General features: G+C 35.2%; 1 protein-coding gene and 2 long non-coding RNA genes across 7 annotated transcripts in view; all 3 read left to right on the top strand.

Annotated features, from left to right (window-relative positions):
• LOC127860820 (uncharacterized) overlaps positions 1 to 7,188 on the top strand; it is a 65,205-nt gene extending 58,017 nt beyond the window's left edge. For 4 of the 5 annotated variants that reach the window (XM_052399114.1, XM_052399130.1, XM_052399120.1 and 1 more), the window contains exon 9: positions 5,528 to 7,188. In XM_052399114.1, the coding sequence (XP_052255074.1) occupies positions 5,528 to 6,801 (1,274 nt within the window). In that variant the 3' untranslated portion in view covers positions 6,802 to 7,188. The remainder of the gene's footprint in view (positions 1 to 5,527) is intronic. The other variant, XM_052399145.1, reaches the window with a different exon arrangement.
• LOC127860853 (uncharacterized) overlaps positions 1 to 24,879 on the top strand; it is a 70,742-nt gene that overhangs the window by 40,671 nt on the left and 5,192 nt on the right. The gene's annotated exons all lie outside the window — the stretch shown is intronic.
• LOC127860849 (uncharacterized) lies at positions 13,371 to 15,161 on the top strand. Its single transcript, XR_008039952.1, has 2 exons — positions 13,371 to 13,729; positions 14,442 to 15,161. It is a non-coding gene; the product is annotated as an uncharacterized LOC127860849 (long non-coding RNA).

Raw genomic sequence — 24,879 nt, 5'->3', positions numbered from 1 at the left:
AAGATCGAAAATGGTCAAATCGATGAAAAAACATGGCCGCCAGTGGGCAGGGCATTTTTCTCTATATGTATATAGTGGCAGTTTTCCCCATTTGGCTATAGAGAAACCTTGTAAACGCTCTAGAAGTGACAATTTTTGCCCAATTATCATGAAAGTTGGTCAAAACATTGGTTTTATTGATATCTCCGACGAGTTTGAAAATGGTCGGGATCGGTGAAAAAACATGGCCGCCAGTGGGCGGGGCATTTTTCTCTATATGTTTATTGTGAAAACATGTGAACACAGTAGAAGTCACATTTTTGGCCCAATTTTCATGACATTTGCTCAGAACATTGGTTTCCTTGATACGAGAGTGTAGTTCAAAAATGGTTCTGGTCAGTTGAATAACATGGCTGCTGGAAGGGGGGCAGTTTTCTCATTATGCCCCCCCCCTTTCGAAGAAGAGGGGGTATATTGTTTTGCTCATGGCGCACCGTCCATCCACCAGATGGTTTCCGGATGATAACTCAAGAGCGCTTATGCCAAGGATCATGAAACTTCATAGGTACATTGATCATGACTCGCAGATGACCCCTATTGATTTTAAGGTCAGTAGGTCAAAGGTCAAGGCCACGGTGACCCAAAGCAGTAAAATGGTTTCCGGATGATAACTCAAGAACGCTTATGCCTAGGATCATGAAACTTCATAGATACATTGATCATGACTCGCAGATAACCCCTATTGATTTTCAGGTCACTAGGTCAAAGGTCAAGGTCATGATGATCCGAAATAGTAAAATGGTTTCCGGATGATAACTCAAGAACGCTTAGGCCTAGGATCATGAAACTTCATAGGTACATTGATCATAACTCGTAGATGACCCCTATTGATTTTCAGATCACTAGGTCAAAGGTCAAGGTCACGATGACCCAAAATAGTAAAAGGGTTTCCGGATGATAACTCAAGAACGCTTAGGCCTACGATCATGAAACTTCATAGGTACATTGATCATGACTGGTAGATGACCCTTATTGATTTTCAGGTCACTTGGTCAAAGGTCAAGGTCATGGTGACCCGAAATAGTAAAATGGTTTCCAGATGATAAGTCAAGAACGTGTATGCCTAGGATCATGAAACTTCATAGGTACATTGATCATGACTCAAAGATGAACCCTATTGATTTTCAGGTCACTAGGTCAAAGGTCATGGTGACCCAAAGCAGTTAAATGGTTTCCGGATGATAACTCGAGAACGCTTATGCCTAGGATCATGAAACTTCATAGATACATTGATCATGACTCGCAGATAACCCCTTTTGATTTTCAGGTCACTAGGTCAAAGGTCAAGGTCACGATGACCCGAAATGGTAAAATGGTTTCCGGATACTAACTCAAGAACGCTTAGGCCTAGGATCATGAAACTTCATAGGTACAATGATCATGACTGGCAGATGACCCCTATTGATTTTCAGGTCACTAAGTCAAAGGTCAAGGTCACGGTGACCTGAAATAGAAAAATGGTTTCTGGATGATAACTCAAGAACGCTTATGCCTAGGTTCATGAAACTTCATAGGTATATTGATCATGACTTGCAGATGACCCCTATTGATTATCAGGTCACTAGGTCAAAGGTCAAGGTCACAGTGCCAAAAAACCTATTCACACAACGGCTGTCAAGGTCATGGTGACTCAACTTAGAAAAATGGTTTCAAGAATGCTTACGCCTAGGATCATGAAACTTCATAGGTACATTGATCATGACTCGCAGATGAAATAATGATGAAACTTGACCAGGATGTTTGTCTGGACAATATCTAGGTCAAGTTTGACATTTGGTAAAGATTGAATGAACCGACTCCTCTCAGGTGAGCGAACTAGGGCCATCTTGGCCCTCTTGTTCTTATTTTTACATTTGATTCACTGAAGTTTCCTAATCTCCAAAAATATTGTTCTTTAGATTAAATTAGACCTATTTTGTAAACTAGATTTTTGAAGCACTGTCTAGACTAACAGTAACTTATATTTATATCAGTTTTTTTGACAGATTTTGAACTTCTTTTTACATTCATTAAGGTATTTGCTGTATGTTGTTCATTTTTGTAACGATACTTAGATTCTTTAGACTTGGCTTGTACCTGTTCTTAATTTTCTGTCATTGTTCTTCATTGTCCGAGTTCTTGGAATAAAAATTAGTTATTTTTGTTAAAGCTGCCTTGGTTTTCATTTATAAATAAATTCTTTGAGTGTATTTAGGCGTCCCTGAATGAACGCCTTTAGTTAATTGAATTACAACCAGTCAGTATATTCATCCTTACCGAAAATAAGAGTTTGTCAAATAAATATTTCCGCATTACATAAGTGCTTACAAAGTTACATAACTTGTAACCGTCCTGTGACCGGTTCATTTGCGTAAGCGAAGGAGACCGCACTACCACACCTGGATAGGACAGTTGAGTTCCATAATGGTTTGGATCGGTAACAAAACATGGCCGCCAGCGGGGGGGGTCTTTTTCCTTATATTTATATAGTAAAAAAGCTTGTGAACACTCTAAAAGTCACATGTTTTGCCTAATCATCATTGAATTTTGTCAAAACATTAGTTATGTGGATGTCTCGGACGAGGTTGAAAATGGTTGTGATCAGTGAAAAAAAATGGCGGCCAGGGAGTGGGGCAGTTTTCTTTATATGTATATAGTGACAACATGTGAACAGTCTAGAAGACACATTTTTTTCCTAATCTTCATGAAATTGGGACATATCTTGGAAGAGTTAAAAAATGGTTCAGGTCTGTTAAAAAAATATGGCCGCCAAGGGGCCATTTGTTGTTCATTCTTCATGATACTTGGTTAGAACATTTCAATTGATATCTTGGGCTGCAAAGAACAGGTCATTTCTTTTTATCTCAGGTGAGCGACTTTGGGCATTTCAGGCCCTCTTGTCATAATAATACAGTGTAGATATGTGTATCATTAACGTGTTAATTGTTATTCGAGGTTGGGTGTTTTTTTTAGCTCACCTGATTGCTCAGGGGAGCTTTTGTGACCGGTGTTTGTCCGTCATCCGTCCGTCCACATTATTTTGTTCGTAAACACTCTAGAGGCCACATTTATTGTCCGATCTTCATGAAACTTGGTCAGAATATTTGTCCCAATGATATCTCGATCGAGTTCGAAACTGGGTCATGCTGGGTCAAAAACTAGGTCACTAGGTCAAAAAAAGAAAAAGCTTGTAAACACTGTAGAAGTCACATTTAATGCCCAATCTTCATGTAACTTTTTCTAAATGTCTGTCTTAATGATATGTTGGTTGAGTTCAAAAGTGGTTCCGCTCCGTTGAAAAACATGGCCGCCAGTGGGCGGGGCAGTTTTCCTTACATGGCTATAGAGAAACCTTGTAAACACTCTAGAAGTCACAATTTTGGCCCAATCATCATGAAAGTTTATCAAAACATTGGTTTTATTGATATGTCGGACGAGTTCGAAAATGGTCCAGATCGGTGAAAAAACATGGCCGCCAGTGGGCGGGTCATTTTTCTTTATATGTATAGAGTGAAAACATGTGAACACTCTAGAAGTCACATTTTTGGCCCAATTTTCATGAAATTTGGTCAGAATATTTGTTTCCTTGATATAGAGTTGAGTTGGAAACTGGTTCCGGTCAGTTAAATAACATGACTGTCGGGGGGGGGGGCAGTTTTCTTATATTTATATTGTAAAAAAAAGCTTGTGAACACTTTAGAAGTGACATTTTTTGCCCAATCATCATGAAACTTGGTGAAAAGATTGGTTTTATATATATCTCAGATGAGTTTGCAAATGGTCCCGATGGGTCAATAAACATGGCTGCCACGGGGGGGGGGGCAGTTTTCCTTATGTGACTATATAGAGAGAAACCTTGTGATCGAACACTATGGAAGTCACATTTTGCCTAATCATCGTGAAACGTAGTCAATACATTGGTTTTATTGATTTCTTGGACAAGTTGGAAAATGGCTCAGATCGGTGAAACACACTTTTTAGCTGACCTGATTGCTCAGGTGAGGTTTTAGGATTGGTCTTTGTCCGCTGTCCGTCCGTCCACATTTGGTTTGCAAACACTCTAGCATTCACATTTCTCAAGCATTCTTTATCAAAGTTGCTGAAAGATCTCAGTCAAGTTTGATTATAGGTCACCATTTCAAATCTTACAAAAACAAAAACACTCCATACGCCTGAGTTTTTGTTCAATATTGATGAAACTTGACCAGGATGTTTGTCTGGTCAATATCTAGGTCAAGTTTGACATAAGGTAAAGATTGAATGAACCGACTCCTCTCAGGTGAGCGAACCAGGGCAATCTTGGCCCTCTTGTTTCATATACGAAAACAGTAAAATGTACGCCCGAAAACAGTGAACAAATATACGAAAACAGTATATATTCAATATGTTTGTAAGAAATAGATATCGATAATACATAACCAATTCTATTTTATTAATTTGTATAGAAGTCTATTAATTCAAGAACCCTAATTCAAACTATGAAACAAATAAATACTACCGAAAACAGATACCGAAAACAGTTACCGAAAACAGTATAGCAAATGGGTGTCATAATTGATCGCTTTAGTATATAAGTTTGCAAAGTCGGCAATGTTTGATTAACGTTCGGGTTCGTGTGTTCATACTTTTATATATATTTACATTTTATTATAAATAATTTCACTTGATTTATTCGTGTACAGAAAGTTACTATAAAAGAAACAAAATATGCAACTTATGAATTCTTTGTTTGTTCGTCAGTCGTTGTAACACTTTCAATTGTTTGTTTAACAAAAGACGTGCATTACGTTTTTTTGGAGTGAAAAGTATTTGTCATAGGTGTGAAACCATTGTTTAATAACGGCATACATGGTTTTTAACCCAATTACGCAAATGTAATGGGCCATAGGCCTAAGGGATTCATCTGCCAGGTTTTATTAGTTTAATCCGGTCATGAAAAATGCATGATCGAAGTGACACAAGATTTTATGAAAAAAGAAGTAAGTAAAATAGGGAAGAAATCTGGTAAAATAGCGCTGTAAAATGTAGTCTAATGTCCGAAAATTAAGAGTAATAATTTATGGACGAAATCCCGTATGTCCGAAAATCAAGAATCACAAAAAAGAATTAACCGAAAACTTTGAGTAATAACGATATGTTTCATGCTTGTATTTATCCTTTTCCATTATACAAATGCATTCAGAAGTTGTTGTTTTTTTCATTCTTTCAGGTATGCCATATCTGGAGTCATTTGAAATACCAGAGTATCACGAAATCTATCGAGAAAATAAATAATTAATATATAGCATCATTTAAATGCGTACTGGAGAACATACATTTAATTCAAAGTTTAACGCCACTATCACGATGTAAAGGTGGAAAAACTCACTGATTTCAGTAAATCAGCTGTTTTCGGTATCATGTCCTCGAATTATATAATGATTCCGTTTTCAGAACAATTGATCAGTGGAGATATTAGGATAAGTTATAGAAGGAATCTTTCATTAGATTATTATTTCATTTATTTCAGAGTTCGTTGTCACAACATCAGCATATTTCGATAAGAGCGCAGCCGTGCATTTTCTGTATACGAATAATCTGCTTCATGATCGATGGGCACTGCGATTTCTCACAACCTTGATGGAATATGGGAAAGATATTCTCTGTTTGGAAATAGATGACCTTGAACCGGAACACGTTATCTCGACAATCGAGGAAGGACAATTGGAGACCGATGGTTCAGTTATGAATGGTGTTGAGATTAAGTCGGTCAGTAATGATGTTGGCTTTTGGAAGCGTCTTCCAAAAGTTAAGGTTCCAACTGAAAAAGATTCGCAGAGAAAACATAAGAATTTCTGGTGTCATCTGCAAAACAAACTCCCAAAACCTGGGCGAGAAACTATGGTCAATGCAAAGGCGAAATGTGACGATAACAATAGAAGAAATTCTGAAAGGCCTCTACTGGCGGAAAGTGCGCCTTCTTCTCCTATGAATTTTATAGGACCACGTCAAGAAGTAAGCCCAACCTCTGATGCTGTGTTTGAATATGATGAAAATACCGAATACTATCATCGCAATGCGAATATGGACAATGCTTTGAGAGCAGAAACATACCTACACAACCAGGTTCTGCAACTGAACCCACAACAAGCGACCATATATGATCGGATTCTAGATCAGGTCGAAAGGCAGGATTCTGACCATGATATTGCGATGGCCCATATGTATATGAATGCTTTGGAAACAGAGAATGAACAAGTAACAAGAACAATTGTAGCTGACAATCAAACACATGAAAATAAAGCTGAAGATTTGAAGTTTATTGACCCAAATTGGAGCAATCATGACACTGATCAACATGGTAATGCATCACATTGTGACGCTGATAACTTGATTCATCCTATGCGTGGAGAGGGTTTCATGTACTCTGGAGGTGAATCGCCACCAACCAATGCAAGTATGTCTAGGCCATCTGATTTCAATGACTATTTGTTTAGATCTGGTTCCTATACAGGCTCTTCAAGTGGATATAATTCAGCCGGCATTTCTGGTCAAAGTGACCGTGGATATAGCAGAAGTGAGACCAGTTCATCATTTGTCGGGAACAGCGGTACATCGCAGTCTCTTTCCCCGACCAATCAAAGTTTCAACGGTCTATCTTCTGGGGAATTTTCATCCGTAACCGATAGTGGAGTGTTAAAACATGTAGATAAAAAAGCTCTGACACTTACAATAGGGCCGACTGGACATACACAGAATGTAAGCAATACTTTTGTTTCGCCTGAAAGTGGGTACAAATGCTAATCGACCTTTCATCTCAATAACGGACTGATGGGGATGAATTCCAGAAGAATTACGATGTAGTTCAAATGTGAATGATATCCACCTGTATATGGTTTTAAGAGAATAGTGTTCGATGTTCCACTTATCATTGTATCCGTCACAGGGGTAACAATTCATATGATATACCAAAAATAGTCGGTTTAAATCAAATTTTCATTAAACCGTTATGAAAGTTTGTCACTTTGTTTGGACGAGTTTCATATAATAAGCATGAAATTAGTAGTTTCGAATCTTTTTGTAACGTATTGTAAATGAAATAAATATATCTTTGGGATAATTGCTGGTTTCCGTGGATTATCATAAAACAGTTTAATTTACAAGTTATCAGCAAAATTATATTTAATTAATGTGTACTAACTGACTAATGGGGTTATTTACCCTCGGGACTTCGGTTAAAAACCATTGCCCGAGCACACTGCTTAACATAGAACTCTGCATAAAAAGCCGAAAACGGCCATAAAATGGACAGCCCGATTTTACTGGGCTGTACCATTGGTATAAATATAAAACTTTGCAGTGTTGGTGCGGTGCCTTAATAAAAATCTATTGGTTTAAAAATATATAACCTTTATATGAAGCGTTAAAAAGACGCAGTGCTATACAGTGAATAGGCCTAACGCGGTTAAAAAAGCGGCGTTTTAATTGGTTGATGCGCTTATATAACGATGGCGCTGATTGGCCGAAATTTCTTATTAAGGATTTCCAGTAGGTCAATCCGTTTTAAAATAGATTTTCCCACGGCTGACTTTGTACTTTTAAGAAAAAGTAAACAATAATGGTTTATATGCAAAAATATAAATGAAAGAAAAAGAATGAGTTAATCCAAAAGAACTTGGAGTTGTTTTATAGTATTAGATTACTATGTTTTTGTTACGTTACTGTACTTATTATTAATTTATATCATTCATATGATGTTGTTATTGTATGTTATTCTTTGTATTGTTTTTTAAGGAGGAGAGAGAGAAAGAATAGCCCAATTTTTATAAGTAAAGATGGTGAAAACACACATACTGTTGTATGTGGCAGCATCATTACCAGACCCACTGTTCAGTATATACTGCAATGGGTTTGTTGGAGTCTTTAGACTTTGTGATCTGTGGTTTAAAAATTTGAATCCAAATAGGACTATTTTAATATATTAATTATAGAAAAAGGAATACACAGATGTGTAATATGTTTGTGTAACAAAATAATAATATTTGAGGGTTTTCCAGATCACAAAGTGGTTGAACATTGCCACAATATGTTTACATGCATAGTCAAGTACCATTTTTATGTGTATGTTTAAAGTTTAAACTAAACGCCAAACAACAAGATCTAATCATAAGAGAGATATGTTTATATCTAAGAACATTTATTAATAGGGATGCCAGAGCCTGATTTAACAGCTCTCAAATGTATAATTAATGTGTACAATTTATATTAACTATTTAATTGTGTATGGTCAGCAGTAGATTTAGAACAGAAGAAAACTGCAGCCAATGAAAACGCTCAAATTGTAGTCTTTATTCGCAAGGGTTGTATAACACCACGAATAACAAGGTATTGCATGTGCTAAAAAGGGACACAGGGTGATGTCGAGCGGGGTAATACTCGACATCTGTGCACATTCATTGATATTGTTTTGTTAATTTCAAGTTATGGTGTATCGTCATTTCGTCGTATCCCGATTTTTTTCGGCTTATGAACATACTTCATTATTTCCCAATTTAATACGTGTATTTGAACAATCATGTATCGTATTTTATAATTTTAAAAGACATTTAACATTTCTCGGTTTACAAGCCTAGAAGGGGGTCACTACGTTAAGGCAGGTTAGGTTCAGTTTGAGAATTTGCGACGTTTGAACAATTACATATACATGTATATTTTTGAAGAACTCGATTTTTATTTAAGTGTTTGTGTTATTTGGTGTTTTTTTACAATTATCGACGATTTCTCATTAGAATTACGTGTGAATTATTGTATATGACAATTTATTCATTATATCGTTATCATTATGATGTAGATGACTTAAACGTATATTGTATAACTCTTGAAATGGAATAATAATCATAATTTAAAAAAGACCGTAAACCACAGACCTTTGGTACTTGGTAGAGTGACTTTGTAACGGTTGTCGTGCTTTTGTTTTTATATATGAATTCTATCTATGTATTTGTTATTTGATAAAAAATATTTTATTAAAATTATGTATGTAGTGTATATGACATGGACATGTTATTCATATGCACCTTTTGATTATGGTCCTTTTACCGTTGTGTTTCTTCTATTTTACCTGTGATTGTATCTGCTTGTCTACTAGTATATTAATTTGTAAACATTGTTGTTTTTATTCATGAAACATAACTTATACACATACATTATTGTATAGTGTACATGTTTTTAATGGCTCAACCTTCGACTGGTTCCGAGCTTTGTTCGTATTAAATTCATGCCGGCATTACACTCAATGTGATAATTGTCCATTACCGTATTACAACATGTATTATTATCCCCCGCCATAGGCAGAGGGATATTGTTTTAGCGTTGTCCGTCCTTCCGTCCGTCCGTCTTTCCGTCCTTTCGTCCGGCACTTTTGTGCCCGGAGCCATATCTTGGAGGTGTTTTGGCGGATTTTATTGAAACTTGGTATGAGTATATATATGGATAAGCCGAATGGCATTGTACACCATCTGTTAATAACGGAGTTATGGCCCTTTGTATATTGAAAAAAATGTTTTTTTGTGTATCCAGAGCCATTTCTTGGAAGTGCTTTGGCGGATTTCATTGAAACTTGGTATGAGTATATATATGGATAAGAGGATGATGCACGCCGAATGGCATTGTACACCATTGGATAATAACGGAGTAATGGCCCTTTGTATATTGAAAATATGTTTTAAGTGTGTGTCCGGAGCCATATCTTGGAAGTGCTTTGACGGATTTCATTGAAACTTGGTATGAGTATATAAATGGATAAGAGGATGTTGCACGTTGGCGTTGTCCATCCGTCCAGAAATATTTGTGTCCAGAATTATATTTGCAGGGGATATCAATTCAACAAATTTGCTTGTAATTTATGATTTTTATTTTTCCTGTACATTTTTGTCTGCAAACCATTAACAGTTGTAACAAAATGACCATTTTTATAAAATATTGCACGGATTTTAATTTAATAAGACAAGTTACACAGCGACGAGTTTAAAGGATTTACATTGTGATTGCTGTGGGCACAGTTAAGGAGCTGTCAATATAAATTGCCGCCTGCGATACTCTTTGCGTCAATAGTCCACTCAATCTTTTCAATAGCAAAAGTTCCGACTCAAATTTCGTTTGCATCATTCATGACCTCCACACGTGTGAGTTAAATTGTTTAACGAACTTAACATACGTAATTTATTTTGCTCAACACAAATGCAAGTTTACCTCTAAATAATATGTTTGCAGATTTGTTGCATCCACTATAGCCATTGGAAAAATAACGATCCAATTATAAGCATGGCCGTTAGCTTATAGGTTATGTTCAATTCTGTTTTAAATAGATTCTCTTTGAACACAATTTGTACTTCTTAATAATCAGAGTAATTACTTATAACAACATATAGAAAAGAAAATAACGAATCGTTTTTAAATAATAACAAAATTGATCAGTACAAAATAGCCTTTTACGAAGTGACCATACACACTGTAACCGATTTATTCGATGAAATGCCAAAGTGTTGGCTTTTGAGAAAAAAATCTCTGTACTTATGTGGTAAACAAATTGAGACGCCTAGATTCCAAAATGTGTATCATGTAAATGCTTGTATTCTCATACCGTATATTTTATTGTATAGACCGGCTTTTCAGCGTCCATATTTATTGCAAACCCAAATGATGTCAGCTATTTCTGTCAGATATTTATAGTATGTGAAGAGTATTTTTTCTTAAAGGTCCATGCGAGTTTAAGCGCAGAGGTACAGATAATAATCTACAAATAATTGTTGCCACGATGGCTGATTATCTGATCATGGTTAATGTGCATTTTCGAGTTATTGTATATATAACAGCAGTATAAGAATCAAAATAACACATTCGCATAAACTCTCAATCTAAATTTTTCAAGAAGTATCGGTATATAAACGGTAATCTTTATGCTGGAAAATGTGTCAATGCGGATGTGTACTCATATTAACAAAACAATTAAATTTAGTTTCGGATGTAAGAATAAACAAACAGGACGTGTATCGATATAGACAGCAAACACTTAACAACTTGCGCAAGTACCTTTAGGCTATCCGTTTTGTCAAATATTGGCCTGTCTATACCAAACATATACAGATGACTTCAAACATCCTTTCAATAATATTATAATGTTATTAATTAGCGGCCTCAGGCCAATACGGCTGTCTTCAGCTGAATAACAAAGCCAACACGAATTCAACTAATTTATGACAATTTTAATAATTAAATATATATTATTCATCAAGAAAAGCTTGAATTTCACTTTCGAATAACAGGTTTTTGCTACTAAATTGTGTATGCAGTTTTGAAAAATATCAAAATTTCTGTTCTATACAACTTTTTTCATGTTTATATTCCCATGCATGGGGACCTTAAGACCATAGGATCTATGGTCATAATTAATATAGGATCTGGCACGAGTTGTCATATCAAACCATATTTTTATTAAACGAGTTCAGGAATTTTGTTACTAAGCGAGCCTTTGGCGAGCTTACTAACGACTGTCCTGGACTAGTTTAATAAAATATGCTATGATATGTCAAATAGTGTCAGATCTTTTTCATCACATGCTTTTCAATGAGCAAATTAAATAAATATTTACGCAAACATAAATCCAGAATGTTATTTACATTTCGTGACGTCATTTGACGTTGCAACGTCATTTCAGCAAATTAACAAAATGCGAAAACTAAGCCAATGAAAACGCTTTAAAATGTGGTATTACACATGTGTCATATAAACATAATATTTAGTGGTTATATTAATGGGAAACAGTGTATGGCATGTGATAAAGCCCAGACTCCTAACCTATGTAAGCAAACCACACATTTTCTGCTAAGGATAATGAGATAAATGTTAAGAATGATAAATGTCAAGGGCACCATTTAACTAAGCTTTCTTATGCAATTCTTAGATAAAGACAAATATTAGTCTAGTAATAAGTGGAATTTTTTTTAATCTTGCCCAGGTACATAATATGAGCCTTGCTTTCTGAAAACGGGGCTTAATGCATGTATATTAAGTTTCGTTCCAGGTTAGCCTGTGCAGTCAGCACGTGCTAATCTTGGAAAACATTATCTGTCTAAACTGGAATTTTTTCTAAGAAGAGACTTTTTTCATCGAAAAATATCATACAAGCGGAAAGTGTCGTCCCCTATTAGCTTGTGAAGACTGCAAGGCTTATCTGTGAGCACACTTAAGACACGTGTATTAGGACCATTTGTCTTATAGAGAATACTAGGTTAGCGTTGAATACAGAGAAGTTTATGTTGCGAGGCTTAGAACGCCGGGAGCGCGAGCCTTGGCGAGCGCTTTCGGTGTTCGAGCCGAGCAACATAAACTTTTCTGCATTCAACGCTAATCCTAGTATTCTATTTATCCCATTTGATTTTTTTTCAACGTGACATTTAACATACATAGATCTAATAACCTTAACAGTAATTTTAATTCAATCTTAAAAGCGCTTAAAATATAACGAATGTAACCATGCGTAGTGATATAAATGTATTTGCTCTGATACGCAAAATAGTCTTAAAATAAATTCACACACAGAGTGTAAAACGAGAAAAAATATCACCATATGCCTCGATTCAATTTTCCGCAGCATGCAAATTGTAACACATTACGACCGCGAACAGAAGATTTTACTTTAATATAATTCATTTTATTTTCGAAAGAAAATGATCAAAATCCCATATGGCGGCGATTGCTCCTGACAAATGTCGATGTCAACATACATGTATCATGGACGAACCATCTTTCGAACCTCTTAATTTTTGACATGTCAAAAATAAAATTGGAAATAGTGAAACGTATTTGTAAGCGTTTTATGTGATGATTAATTAATTTACATAACTGACAAGTTTAATTGTTATGTAAATCCTCTTTTGTTAACAGATTTGCGTAAGTTTCCAGCACCACCATATCATTTAAAAATGTCATGGCCGCCAAAACAATCGTACCTGCTTTCGAAGCCTTCATTGTTTTCTATTTCAATTCACAATTATATGCAGATTTTGTTCAGTTTTTTTATGAAACTAGAAAATAACATTAAAACTTGATTTATAACTATTTTTTTTATTAAAAATTATATGTTTCTATCTCAATTTTAGTATTTTCACTCTTCACTTTTATGACATGGGCATTCGAAGACATCATTCCGACTAACAACTTTCGGTTTGCAGCAATAAATCAAGTGTGTCCAATGTCCACAGTTTGGCAATCGTGATACATCGGCTATCTCGGATTCCTCCGTAAGATAGGCCTCGTGGCTAACGGTCGCCATATTGCCTTGTATTACTACTTTACTACCCAAAAGGTTGTCAGTCTATTGTTATGAGGCTGTATACGATGCGCGTTGAACTAGCGCCAAACTTTTTACCGAAACTTTGATATAAATAGCACTATTAACGTTCATTTGTGTTGCATTTTGACCTATTATCCAAGTGATTTACTTTTCCATTATTATTTAATCACCCAATCATCCAATTTTTAAGATGAAATTACGGTGTTTACAAAACCAACCAAACCGAAAGTGAAACTGGATGCATTACGTTTCGCGATGTAAACATTAAATATTTGTTCAGTTTGAGGAAGCGAATCGATAATAGACGTTGAAATATGTATGCAATACAGACTATCATTGCCGATTGTAGTACTGGCTAAAAAATACCTTTTATGACAGGTCATGTATAGAACGTTAATCAAATAGTGACCATAAATCACTACAAATGTCTGGGTTGTTCATTAATATAATTAATGCACGTTTCTGATCTAATTGCCTGTATCTAGTTGTAATTAACATGATATTGATAAAATTAAAACGTTTTTTTCATAAATTAACATTACATGTTTTATTTTTATCATTTAGGGAATATATAATTGTATCATTATCATCATTAAATATTCTGAAAATGATCTAAATTATCATGATTACTTTAAAGTAAAATTTTTAAATTTTACTCATTGTTTTTAATGAATTTGCACATTTGCTTGATTCAAAATAAAATGTATTAATAAGGGTTTCAGTTGTTAGTTTTAACCCATTTTTAGTTCGATTAAATTTAAAGTACTAACTACGTACATGTATGTGAAATGCTCTTGAGTTCGTTTCCTGGGCCTAGAACCAGTACTTGGGTGTCTCTTGGAGATTTCTTAAGAATGCTCCCACACTGGGGATCAAACCAGTGACCTCCAGATCATTAGGTGGACACCACATCCATTACACATCAGCGACCTTTAATTAGTAAATTACTTTAGTATTGCAGCATTATATAATGTAATGCTGCTACATATTTTTGGAAAATGATTAATGTGCAGTACTAAATAAATCTAAATGCATACAATTTTAATTGTGTATATTGTGTGATTATTAGTTACAAATTCCCTTTTTACAGGTATACTGGATTATGAAAGACTGATAAACATAAAATTGACAACTCATCTCCCCAACGATACTTTGTGTGGCTCATTCTCGGAACAAACCCATAGTCAGTGAGAAAACTACAGTGTAAAAAGACCACTTGATTGTGACAATTATGGCTGACCAAGCAAATGTTATCATTTAAAATAAAGAAAACTTCCAGTTCAATATACATTTTATACCAATTATGACATTGGCCAACACAGAAAATAATTATAAGGTTGATTTTCTCAAAATTGACTGTTACAATTGGATACTGTTTTAAGCTTCACTCTACTTTGTCTGAATATAAAAGTCCTAAATGATGTAATAGAAACATACATATTTAATTTTTAGTTTTACAAGGATATATATATATATATACATATATATTATAATATCTTTTTATCGATGGTCAATCAATTTAAGTTTAACTAATATATGCATACACATTTCATACATGTGTATGCTTTGATTTTTTTTCTATTGAAGCCAAATTTGTATCCTATTAGATAGATAGATAATATCACAGCAGTATTCCTAGTTTGTCTGCAAGTACTGCAGAAATCATGGATTATTATTTTACTGAGTCAGCCTTAATCTTTATATTATAATTGTTAAAACAGATTAAGATGTGCATTATACAATTGAGGATGCATCAAGATTAAAAAATGGTACATGTATAAATTAATAAAGAATCAATAACAATCAGAAATTGTGCATTTTTTTCAGTATTGTGTGAAAGGATTTGAAGTAATTATGTGTTTTTGAAATATGATTTATGTGAATTTGAATAAATATATAAAATTTAGTGATTTTCTCAGACAAAACTGTTAATTACATACTAAAATATTCAGAATGTATTATTGTAATATTCATTCGAATTTTTTAGTACAAAAAGCACTTTTCCCTGGCATTTGTATTTATAGTAATTGCATATTTTATAATTCTGACAGCATTTATAAACTGTGTTCATGCAAGCATGAAACCGGTTTCATTTTTTTGAGTATTTAAACAAGAGGGCCATGATGGCCCTGTATCGCTCCACTGCTGAAAAAAGGCTGAAACAAATTTCTCTGCATGTGCAAATACTTAAATATAGGCCCTATTTAAGCACATGTACACTTTTGTGACCTTTTGGGCTGGGTCAAATTTAACCCCAGGGGCATAATTTGAGCAAATTTTGTAGAGGACTACTATATCTCACTACATATAAAATGTGGTAGCCCTAGGTCCTAGAGTTAAGGACAAGAATATTTTTAAAGTTTTCAAAAAATAAGCAAGATATAAGCGTATATAATGTTCAATTTTGTGACATGCGGGTCAGGATCAAATTTGACCCAAAGGGCATAATTTGAACAAACTTGGTAGAGGACTATAAGATGTTACTGCATACCAAATTTGGTAGCCATAGTCCAAATGGTTTTCGACAAGAAGATTTTTAAAGATTTCACAAAATAGGCGCTTTAAAAGCGTTTATTCAATTTTGTGACCCCCCGGGGCAGGGTCAAAGTTGACCCCAGAGGCATTATTTGAACAAATTTGGTAGAGGTTTATTAGATGTCACTACATACCAAATTTGGTAGCCCTAGGCCCAATGGTTATGAACAACAAGATTTTTAAAGTTTTCACAAAATAGGCCCCATATAAGTGTATGTTCAGTTTTGTGACCCCGGGCAGGGTCAAATTTGACCCAAGGGGCATAATTTGAACAAACTTGGTAGAGAACCATAACATGTCACTACATACCAAATTTGGTAGCCCTATGCCTTATGGTTAAGGACAAGAAGAGTTTTAAAATTTTCACAAAATAGGCACTTTATAAGCATATAATTGATTTTGTGGCCCCCGGGGCAGGGTCAAATTTGACCCCTGGGGCATAATTTGAACAAACTAAGTAGAGGACTATACAATGTCACTACATACCAAATTGTGTAGCCCTAGGCCTAATGGTTATGGACAAGATTTTTTTTAAGTTATCACAAAATAGGCATTATATAAGCATATGTTCAATTTTGTGACCCCCGGGGCAGGGTCAAATTTGACCCAAGGGATTAAATTTGAACAAATTTGGTAGAGGACTATTAGATGTCACTATATACCAAATTTGATAGCCCTAGGCCGGATTGTTATGGACAAGAATTTTTTTGAAGTTTTCACAAAATAGGCCTTATATAAGCATATGTTCAATTTTGTGACCCTCGGGGCAGGGTCAAACTTGACCCCAGGGGCATAATTTGAACAAACTTGGTAGAGGACTATAAGATGCCACTACATACCAAATTTGGTAGCCCTAGGCCCAATGGTTATAGACGAGAAGATTTGTAAAGTTTTCACAAAATATACCCTATATAAGCATATGTTCAATTTTGTGACCCCCGGGGCAGGGTCAAATTTGACCCCAGGGGTATAATTTGAACAAATTTGGTAGAGGACTATTAGATGTGTCTACATACCAAATTTGATAGCCCTAGGCCTGATGGTTATGGACGGGAGATTTTGAAAGTTTTCACAAAATAGGCCTTATTAAAGCGAATTTTCAATTTTGTGACCCCCAGGGCAGAGTCAAATTTGACCCCATAATTTGAACAAATTTGAAAGAGGTTCACCCCAGGAACATTCCTAAGAAATTTCATCAGAATTGGACCAGTAGTTTAGGAGAAGATGTTTAAAGGAAAAGTTTATGCATGGATGCACGATGGACACAGGACCTTTGGCCAGTGGAGCTAAAAATCAAATTAAACATTTAGTTTTGGTGTAAAATCAGTTTTTATATGCAGTGTCTATTTCACTTATAAATTAAAACAGCATATTATTCATTATTGAAAAGATTATTCCAAGCTTGATGTCATATTTTAACTTTGCATAGTGTAGTTAATTGAACATTGTATTGAACTGTATGGGCAGCTATATTTTTTAATTTATGTATGTTGTATTTTACAAAATGCATTATTTCTACCACAAGTAGACCATTTAAGGCCTACTGCTACTAAATAGGCACTGGTATGAATTTGACACTGTTTTTGATGCTCATACAAAACTTTAATTATTACTACACTTTAGTATATTAAATATTTTCAAGTTTTTGTTCAACATTTTTTGCAAAAGAAAAGAGTGTCTTAATGCATTTGAAAATATACTTAAAACAAACTAAAAATCTATTTTAACATTCCTTTTTCCTGGTAAAGTGTATTTGGGATGATAAAAAATACACTTGAAGAGTATTAATGCTGGAAAAATGCAGAAAAAAATACATTTGTTTCTGTTAGAAGTGTGTCTTGTCTGCATTTTTAAGTGTATTAAATGCACATCAAATGCAGATAAATACAATGCCAATACTGTTACATGTATTGTAATGGACATAAAATGCACTTGTTCTTGTAATTAAATGCTTTAGTGAATTGAAATAACCTTTTATAATGTTTTAACAATTAATAATACCTTTTTATATAAATTTTCTTTTGAAATGTGACACTTAAATGATTTTTGCACCACTAGTAAGAGGTATAATTTGTGCTCATAATGCTTTATCATTACACTATATAATATCATTTGTTGTATGAAAATTGCCCGTAAAATCCATGTGAAAGCTCAAGAGATCTATAGCAGCGTGCTATACCCTGCTCCTTTTTACATGACTTGATGGTATTTAGTCCCCAATTCTACATGGCTAAAGGAAAATTAATGTGCAGATTTGACAAATAAGTCTTAACTGGGATCCAATAGGCAGACTTTCATATTACTTGTATTTAATTTAAATCATGATCTGAATTGCTCTTTGGCAAATCTTTGTTGGTCACAGTATTCAACTGAATTTTGTTCACTTTGTAGTGATTATATTTTCTATATTTATCAGACAACATCTTTCTTAAAAAGTTTAACATGATTGCTTGGTTAATTTAGAAACAAGATCAATGCATCATAACATAAAATGAAAATATGTGTAATAGTAAAAATGGCAGCAAAAAGCACTAGATTATCTGCCTAAAATCTGAGACAATATGTTGATATATTGGAATTTCTCATAAATAATGTGTTCCATAGTTGTATAATTGTATAGTCGCATGCATGAGTGGTGTCAATGTCACAATACCAATTAAAGCCTATAATTTACTAAAACAATTTGAAGTTTGATGTGTTTTTTTTTTCAAGATCTGTTATATATAATTATATATACATGTATATATATATTGTTGAAAAGTTAACATGCAATAAGTTTACTGTAATTAAGTGACAAATAGTTTTACTGATTTGGTTGGATGCATATATGCAGATATATCATGGTTGGTGCAGAGGACAGTAGCAAAAACAAGAGCTGTCTCGGTAGGATGACATATGCCCCCGATAAACGCTTTAATAGAAGTTATGAGCATTTTTCAAAACCTAAACGCCGACCCTAAGTTCAAGGTCAAAGGGGTCAAAATTTGTGTGTGTATGGGAAGGCCTTGTCCATATACACATGCATACCAAATATGAATGTTACATCTGAAGCGACATAGAAGTTATGAGCATTTTTTCGAAACCTAAATGCAAAGTGTGACGGATAGACAGACGGACAGTGCGATCACTATATGCCCTCCTTTGGGGGCATAAAAATGTGTTTCAAATTGTTTTGGTAAATTAGTAATGTAGTTATAAGAACAGAATCATCAATTATAAAGTTATTGATTATAAAGTGTTGCTGGCATATTTGATGCATTCATCTAGCTATAAGAAGGTCCCTGTTTTTATCCCAACTGGCACCGAGTGAGGGTTCTCAAAATCTTTAAACAATATGAATAACTACATATAGGGTCAAGAGCCTTGTTGATATGGGGGCTAAACACCTGAAATCAAAGCGACCCAGGTTAAAGGCCGAGACCAAATAAATAAACCAGAGGCCGCATGAGCCTGCTATACTCTGAACAAGTATTGTTTCTTCTCAGAAAACTGGCTTAAGTGTCTTACTAAGCTTTAGACTTTGAGTTTCAGTGCAATCAATCTAAAATAAATTGGTCAAATTAAATAATAATTTGTAAAAAATAAACATTCTGCACAAATTCAATTATTTACTTTACCTGTGTGCATGAATCATTTCAGTCTTGATGGTTAGTGAACTATGTCAAAAGCACCATATCTATGAAACACTTGTATTTTGAATAGTGCAAGGTTCCACAGAAATGATGCTGATGATAATTCTACACGATGATGAATTATTAGATATATTTCTAAATTCCATTTCCACCAACAATTCGGTTATTTCACTACAAGTTCACATGCTTCATACACAGTTGAAAACAACACTATTTCACTCAACAACCGTGACACATGTACTCAATTTTTCAACTTTTCGCAATTAACCTTGTCTTCTACTGTTATTGTTGTTGTTGTACTTTTTAAAGTAGTTCGAAAGATGGCGACCATTAACCCAGAGATTGATTTATGAAATAAATCGTCTGCTGATCCAGAGTGCACAGTTTGGGTGATCACATTGTGCCCATTTTGTAAACACAAGGGAAACGCAGTTTTTCAGTTCCTTGGGTTGAACAAGTTTACTCGCACAACATTTGTCTTCTTCAGGAACATCATCTTCAGAAGATTGACTATCATTATCACAGATGTTATAAATAACTGCCAATGTGCGAAGGTCCAGGAAAAGTTTCTTAGAGGGAGGACTGGTGTATCTTTGGAACGTGGTAAAGGCTGTGATAACATTTCTTGATTTAAGCAATCACTGGCTATTTCCTGACCAGACACATTATTTCTTAAAGTCTTTTTTAGTGTATTGACATGGTGTGATTTCTTCATTTCAATTATGTTTTCAGCAGTTGTAAAATAATTGTCAATGCATGGCTGAATGCCAGAAACCACTGTGTTTTCTTGAGAACAACATAAGGAATTGATGGCTTAAAAATGTCAGCACTTATCACAGTTCTATTGAATGGAAATATGCCATTCTTTTCAAAAGCAGCCCTCGGGTTATTGACGGATAATGCTGTCACATGTGCATTGGATGCTAATTCTGCAATATTGTATCGTGTGATTTTTGAAGATGGATGTTCTCTGATAAATTTTTGACATGCATAATTATATATTTTCTGCAGAGGTCCATAGCAGGCTACGTCAAGGGGTTGAAGCACTTGAGATGTATGTGCTGGAAAGACAAACAAAATTATGTTGGTTTTCTTTGCCCATTCCAACACAGGGACATTGATGTGAGATTTGTGGCCGTCAAATATGATGATAATTTGCTGATAAGGATCAGATCTTTGAATGTTCTTGATGAAGTGGGATTGTAAATATTCCAGAAAAATGCTTGAATAAGACCAACCTGTCTTTGACATAATTGCATCTGATCCTGAAGAAGCACCTTGCATTAATGTTTCATTCATTCTCGCACCCTTGAAAACAAAGTAGTGAGGAATCTGTGTCCCAATTGCGTTACCGCCACCGATGACTGTGGTTGTTGCTGTCGTGGTTGTTGGATGAGGTGATTGCGGGAGCTGATGCAATACCACTAACTATGTTACTATGGTGTGGCATGTTCAGTTTGAAACCCTTTTTCATCTATGTTATATATACACTCAGGTTTGTCAATAAGGTTCTTACTTTTCAGTATATTTTCTAAATTTGTAAAATAGCTTTCGACAGTTTGTTCATTGGTAGCTTCTGCCCTACATTTAGCTAACCCCCATGGTTTTATGACTCTAAGCTCCGGCCACCTGCTGCGCAAGCCCTTAAACCATTTCACGGTCAATGTTTTGTCCCGTGTTCGCTTCTTAAGAAAGACAGCATAGTCACTTGCTTTTGAGACCACTTCTGTTATGGTAAAACCGTACCCCAAATCAGCCATCAGTTTAATGTGCTCAACTAATTTTGTATCGTGGTTTCTGGATCCACGCGGCCTTTAACCTTGTCACGAAGGCTATTATGTGGCACTCCATATTGTCTAGCAGTAGTTTTAATAGGGATCCCCGTTTCTTTTACAAGTTTGTAAGCATTTGTGAGTGCTGATGGAGAGTACCCCTTATGTTTTTAGCTCACCTGAGCACAACGTGCTCATGGTGAGCTTTTTTGATCGCTTTTTGTCCGTTGTGTGTTGTGCGGCGTCAACATTTGCCTTGTTAATTCTCTAGAGGCCACATTTATTGTCCAATCTTCATGAAATTTGGTCAGAAGATTGGTTTAAATAATATCTTGGATGAGTTCGAAAATGGTTACGTTTGCTTGAAAAACATGGCTGCCAAGGGGCGTGGCATTTTTCCACATATGGCTATATAAGGCTGTAGTAAAATCTTGTTAACACTCTAGAGGCCACATTTATTGTCTGGTCTTCATAAAACTTGGTCAGAAGATTCATCCGAATAATATCTTGGACGAGTTCGAAAATGATGCCAGTTGGTTGAAAAACATGGAAGCCAGGGGGCGGGGCATTTTTCCTTATATGGCTATTGTTAAACCTTGTTAACACTCTATAGAGGCCACATTTATTTTCCGATCTTCATAAAACTTGCTCAGAAGATTTGTCCCACTGATATCTTGGATGAGATAAAAAATGGTAACCTTTGCTTGAAAAACATGGCTGCCAAGGGGCGGGGCATTTTCTTTATATGGCTATAGTAAAATCTTGTAAACACTCTAGAGGCCACATTTATTGTCCAATCTTCATGAAACTTGATCAGAAGATTCTTCCCAATAATGTCGTGGACGAGTTAGAAAATGATGCCGGTTGGTTGAAAAACATGGCCGCCAGGGGGCGGGGCATTTTTCCATAAATGGCTATAGTACGTTAAACCTTGTTAACACTCTAGATGCCACATTTATTGTCCAATCTTGATGAAATATGGTCAGAAGATTTGTCTTAATGATATCTTGGGTGAGTTCGAAAATGGTTACATTTGCTTGAAAAACATGGCCGCCAAGAGCGAGGCATTTTATCTTAAATGGCTATATAAGGCTATAGTAAAATCTTGTTAACACTCTAGAGGCCACATTTATTGTCCGAAATTTATGAAACTTGGTCAGAAGATTCATCCCAATAATATCTTGGACGAGTTCAAAAATGATGCCGGTTGGTTGAAAAACATGGCCACCACGGGGGCGGGGGTATTTTCCTTATATGGCTATAGTAAAACCTTGTTAACACTCTAGAGGTCACATTTAGTTTCCGATCATCATGAAACTTGGTCAGAAGATTTGTCCCAATGATATCTTGAATGAGTTTGAAAATGGTTTTGGTTGCTTCAAAAATTTGGCCACCAGGGGCGGGGCATTTTTCCTTATATGGCTATAGTAAAACCTTGTTATCACTCTAGAGGCCACCTTAATTGTCCAATCTTCATGAAATTTGGTCAGAAGATTGGTCTTAATGATGTCTTGGAAGAGTTCGAAAATAATTATGTTTGCTTGAAAAATATGGCTTCCAAGGGGCGGGGCATTTTTCCTTATATGGCTATAATAAAATCTTGTTAACACTCTAGAGGCCACATTTACTGTCCGATGTTCATGAAACTTGGTCAAAAGATTCATCCCGGTAATATCTTGGACGAGTTCAAAAATAATGCCGGTTGGTTGAAAAACATGGCTGCCAGGGGCGGGGCATTTTTCCTTATATGGCTTAAGTAAAACCTTGTTAACACTCTAGAGGCCACATTTATTTTCCGATCTTCGTGAAACTTGGTCAGAAGATTTGTCTCAATAATATCTTGTTATATCAGTTGAGCGACTTTGGGCCTTTCAGGCCCTCTTGTTTAACTCTTTTTATTAGGAATTTCTGAAATTTGTTTGACAAATATTAAATTAAAAGTTAGAAAAAACACAATCAGAAACATATGTTTTAAGTTGCAACATTTAGTGACATGCAACATTTTACTTCGTTTAAAAATAGCTTTGTCACATGATTTGATCATGGTCACGTGACTTGTTGCCGCAGATGAAAAGTGTTTGTGGTCAAGCAAAGTTTAGATCGAAAGTGAGACCATGTTTCATAGGTTTTACATGAAAATCATAATATAGGTAAAAAAAGCATTAAGAAAAACAATGATTTTTAGGTATTTTAGGTTAAATGTACTTATTTTACCTGTTTGTGACGCAAGTCGTCGTAAACAATGCGTATTTACCCACAAAACGATGACGTTGTGCGCGTGCGCGCATAAATGTAAACAAATGAAAGATTCGAGAAAAGCCGAGGTTCGAGAAGAGGTATCCCGGTGTAATCTAAATTCGACGATGTAACAGTTACACGCAGCAATAACAAATAAATGAAAGAAACATTGAACTGTTAAAGCACACAGTCATTAACTTTAAACTTTGTTTTATTACCTTGGATTGAATCCGAGTCGATGAACAACCATTTTATCGTTACTTGACAACAAAAATGGCGGCATATGACTCACTTCCAGTGTGAATGAAAGGTCATCTAAATTCGAAACATTGAACTGTTAAAGCACACAGTCATTAACTTTAAACTTTGTTTTATTACATTGGATTGAATCCGAGTCGATGAACAACCATTTTATCGTTACTTGACAACAAAAATGGCGGCATATGACTCACTTCCAGTGTGAATGAAAGGTCACCTAAATTCGACGATTTTGATTGGTGGATATTCTCTTCATCATAGAGGTCAATATATGATGGGCTATACAGCCATTTTCAATAACATGAACAGTAAGAGTCAAAAGTTGGTAACTTGAACTAAATTGAACTTATTCACAATGTGTTTAATAGTTATTGATTACTCTTCTGCTTTGCAACATTTGGGACAGAGAAAACTATAACCACGTCTGAGTACTTTAACTCTTGTGCAGAATTTCAAATGAACCCACTTGTTGCAAGTGTCACATTGTCCCCACTGAACTATCTTTATGTGGTCATAATCTGATTTTTCAGGGTAGAATTTTCCACATACACAACACTTTTCTTCTTCAGATTCAATGTCATCATCTGAATCCACGGCAGTGATGGTCTCTACTTTTTGTGTTGAGCTTGTGGCTGTTTCTCTTTTGTTTTATTGATTCTAGAGGTTTCTTTCTGGTGTGTTTGGTGGTCTTTAACAGGAGGAATAAATTTTCTCTTCATAGATGTGGACTGTGATTGAATGTGATTTTGTATTTTTGTTATAACATCCTCATTAGTGATTGCCTTGCCTCCAACAACTTTGCTGAGCGTATTTCTAGTTTTAGCAGCCTTAAAATTTTCTAAAATGTTACCACCTCTGTTGTTAAGGAATGTGTTTTCTGCATCCGTGTAAGTTGTAACAACTTTGGTTTCAGACTGTTTGGTTTTGCTGTTATCACTTCATTGGCAGCTGGAAAGCTCAATGATGGGGCAATGTCATGGTCTGACACAACATCCGGGTTCAGAGGATATACTCCACTCTTCTTGAAGGCTGCTTGAACATTGGCTCTTCCAATCAAGGTTACTGTTTGAGACCTTCCAGATGTTATTGCCTT

The sequence above is a fragment of the Dreissena polymorpha genome, chromosome 1, assembly GCF_020536995.1.
Source record: "Dreissena polymorpha isolate Duluth1 chromosome 1, UMN_Dpol_1.0, whole genome shotgun sequence".
Taxonomy (NCBI): Eukaryota; Metazoa; Mollusca; class Bivalvia; order Myida; family Dreissenidae; genus Dreissena; species Dreissena polymorpha.
The sequence above is the reverse complement of the archived record's forward strand: the minus strand, read 5'-3'. Positions and strand labels throughout refer to the sequence as shown.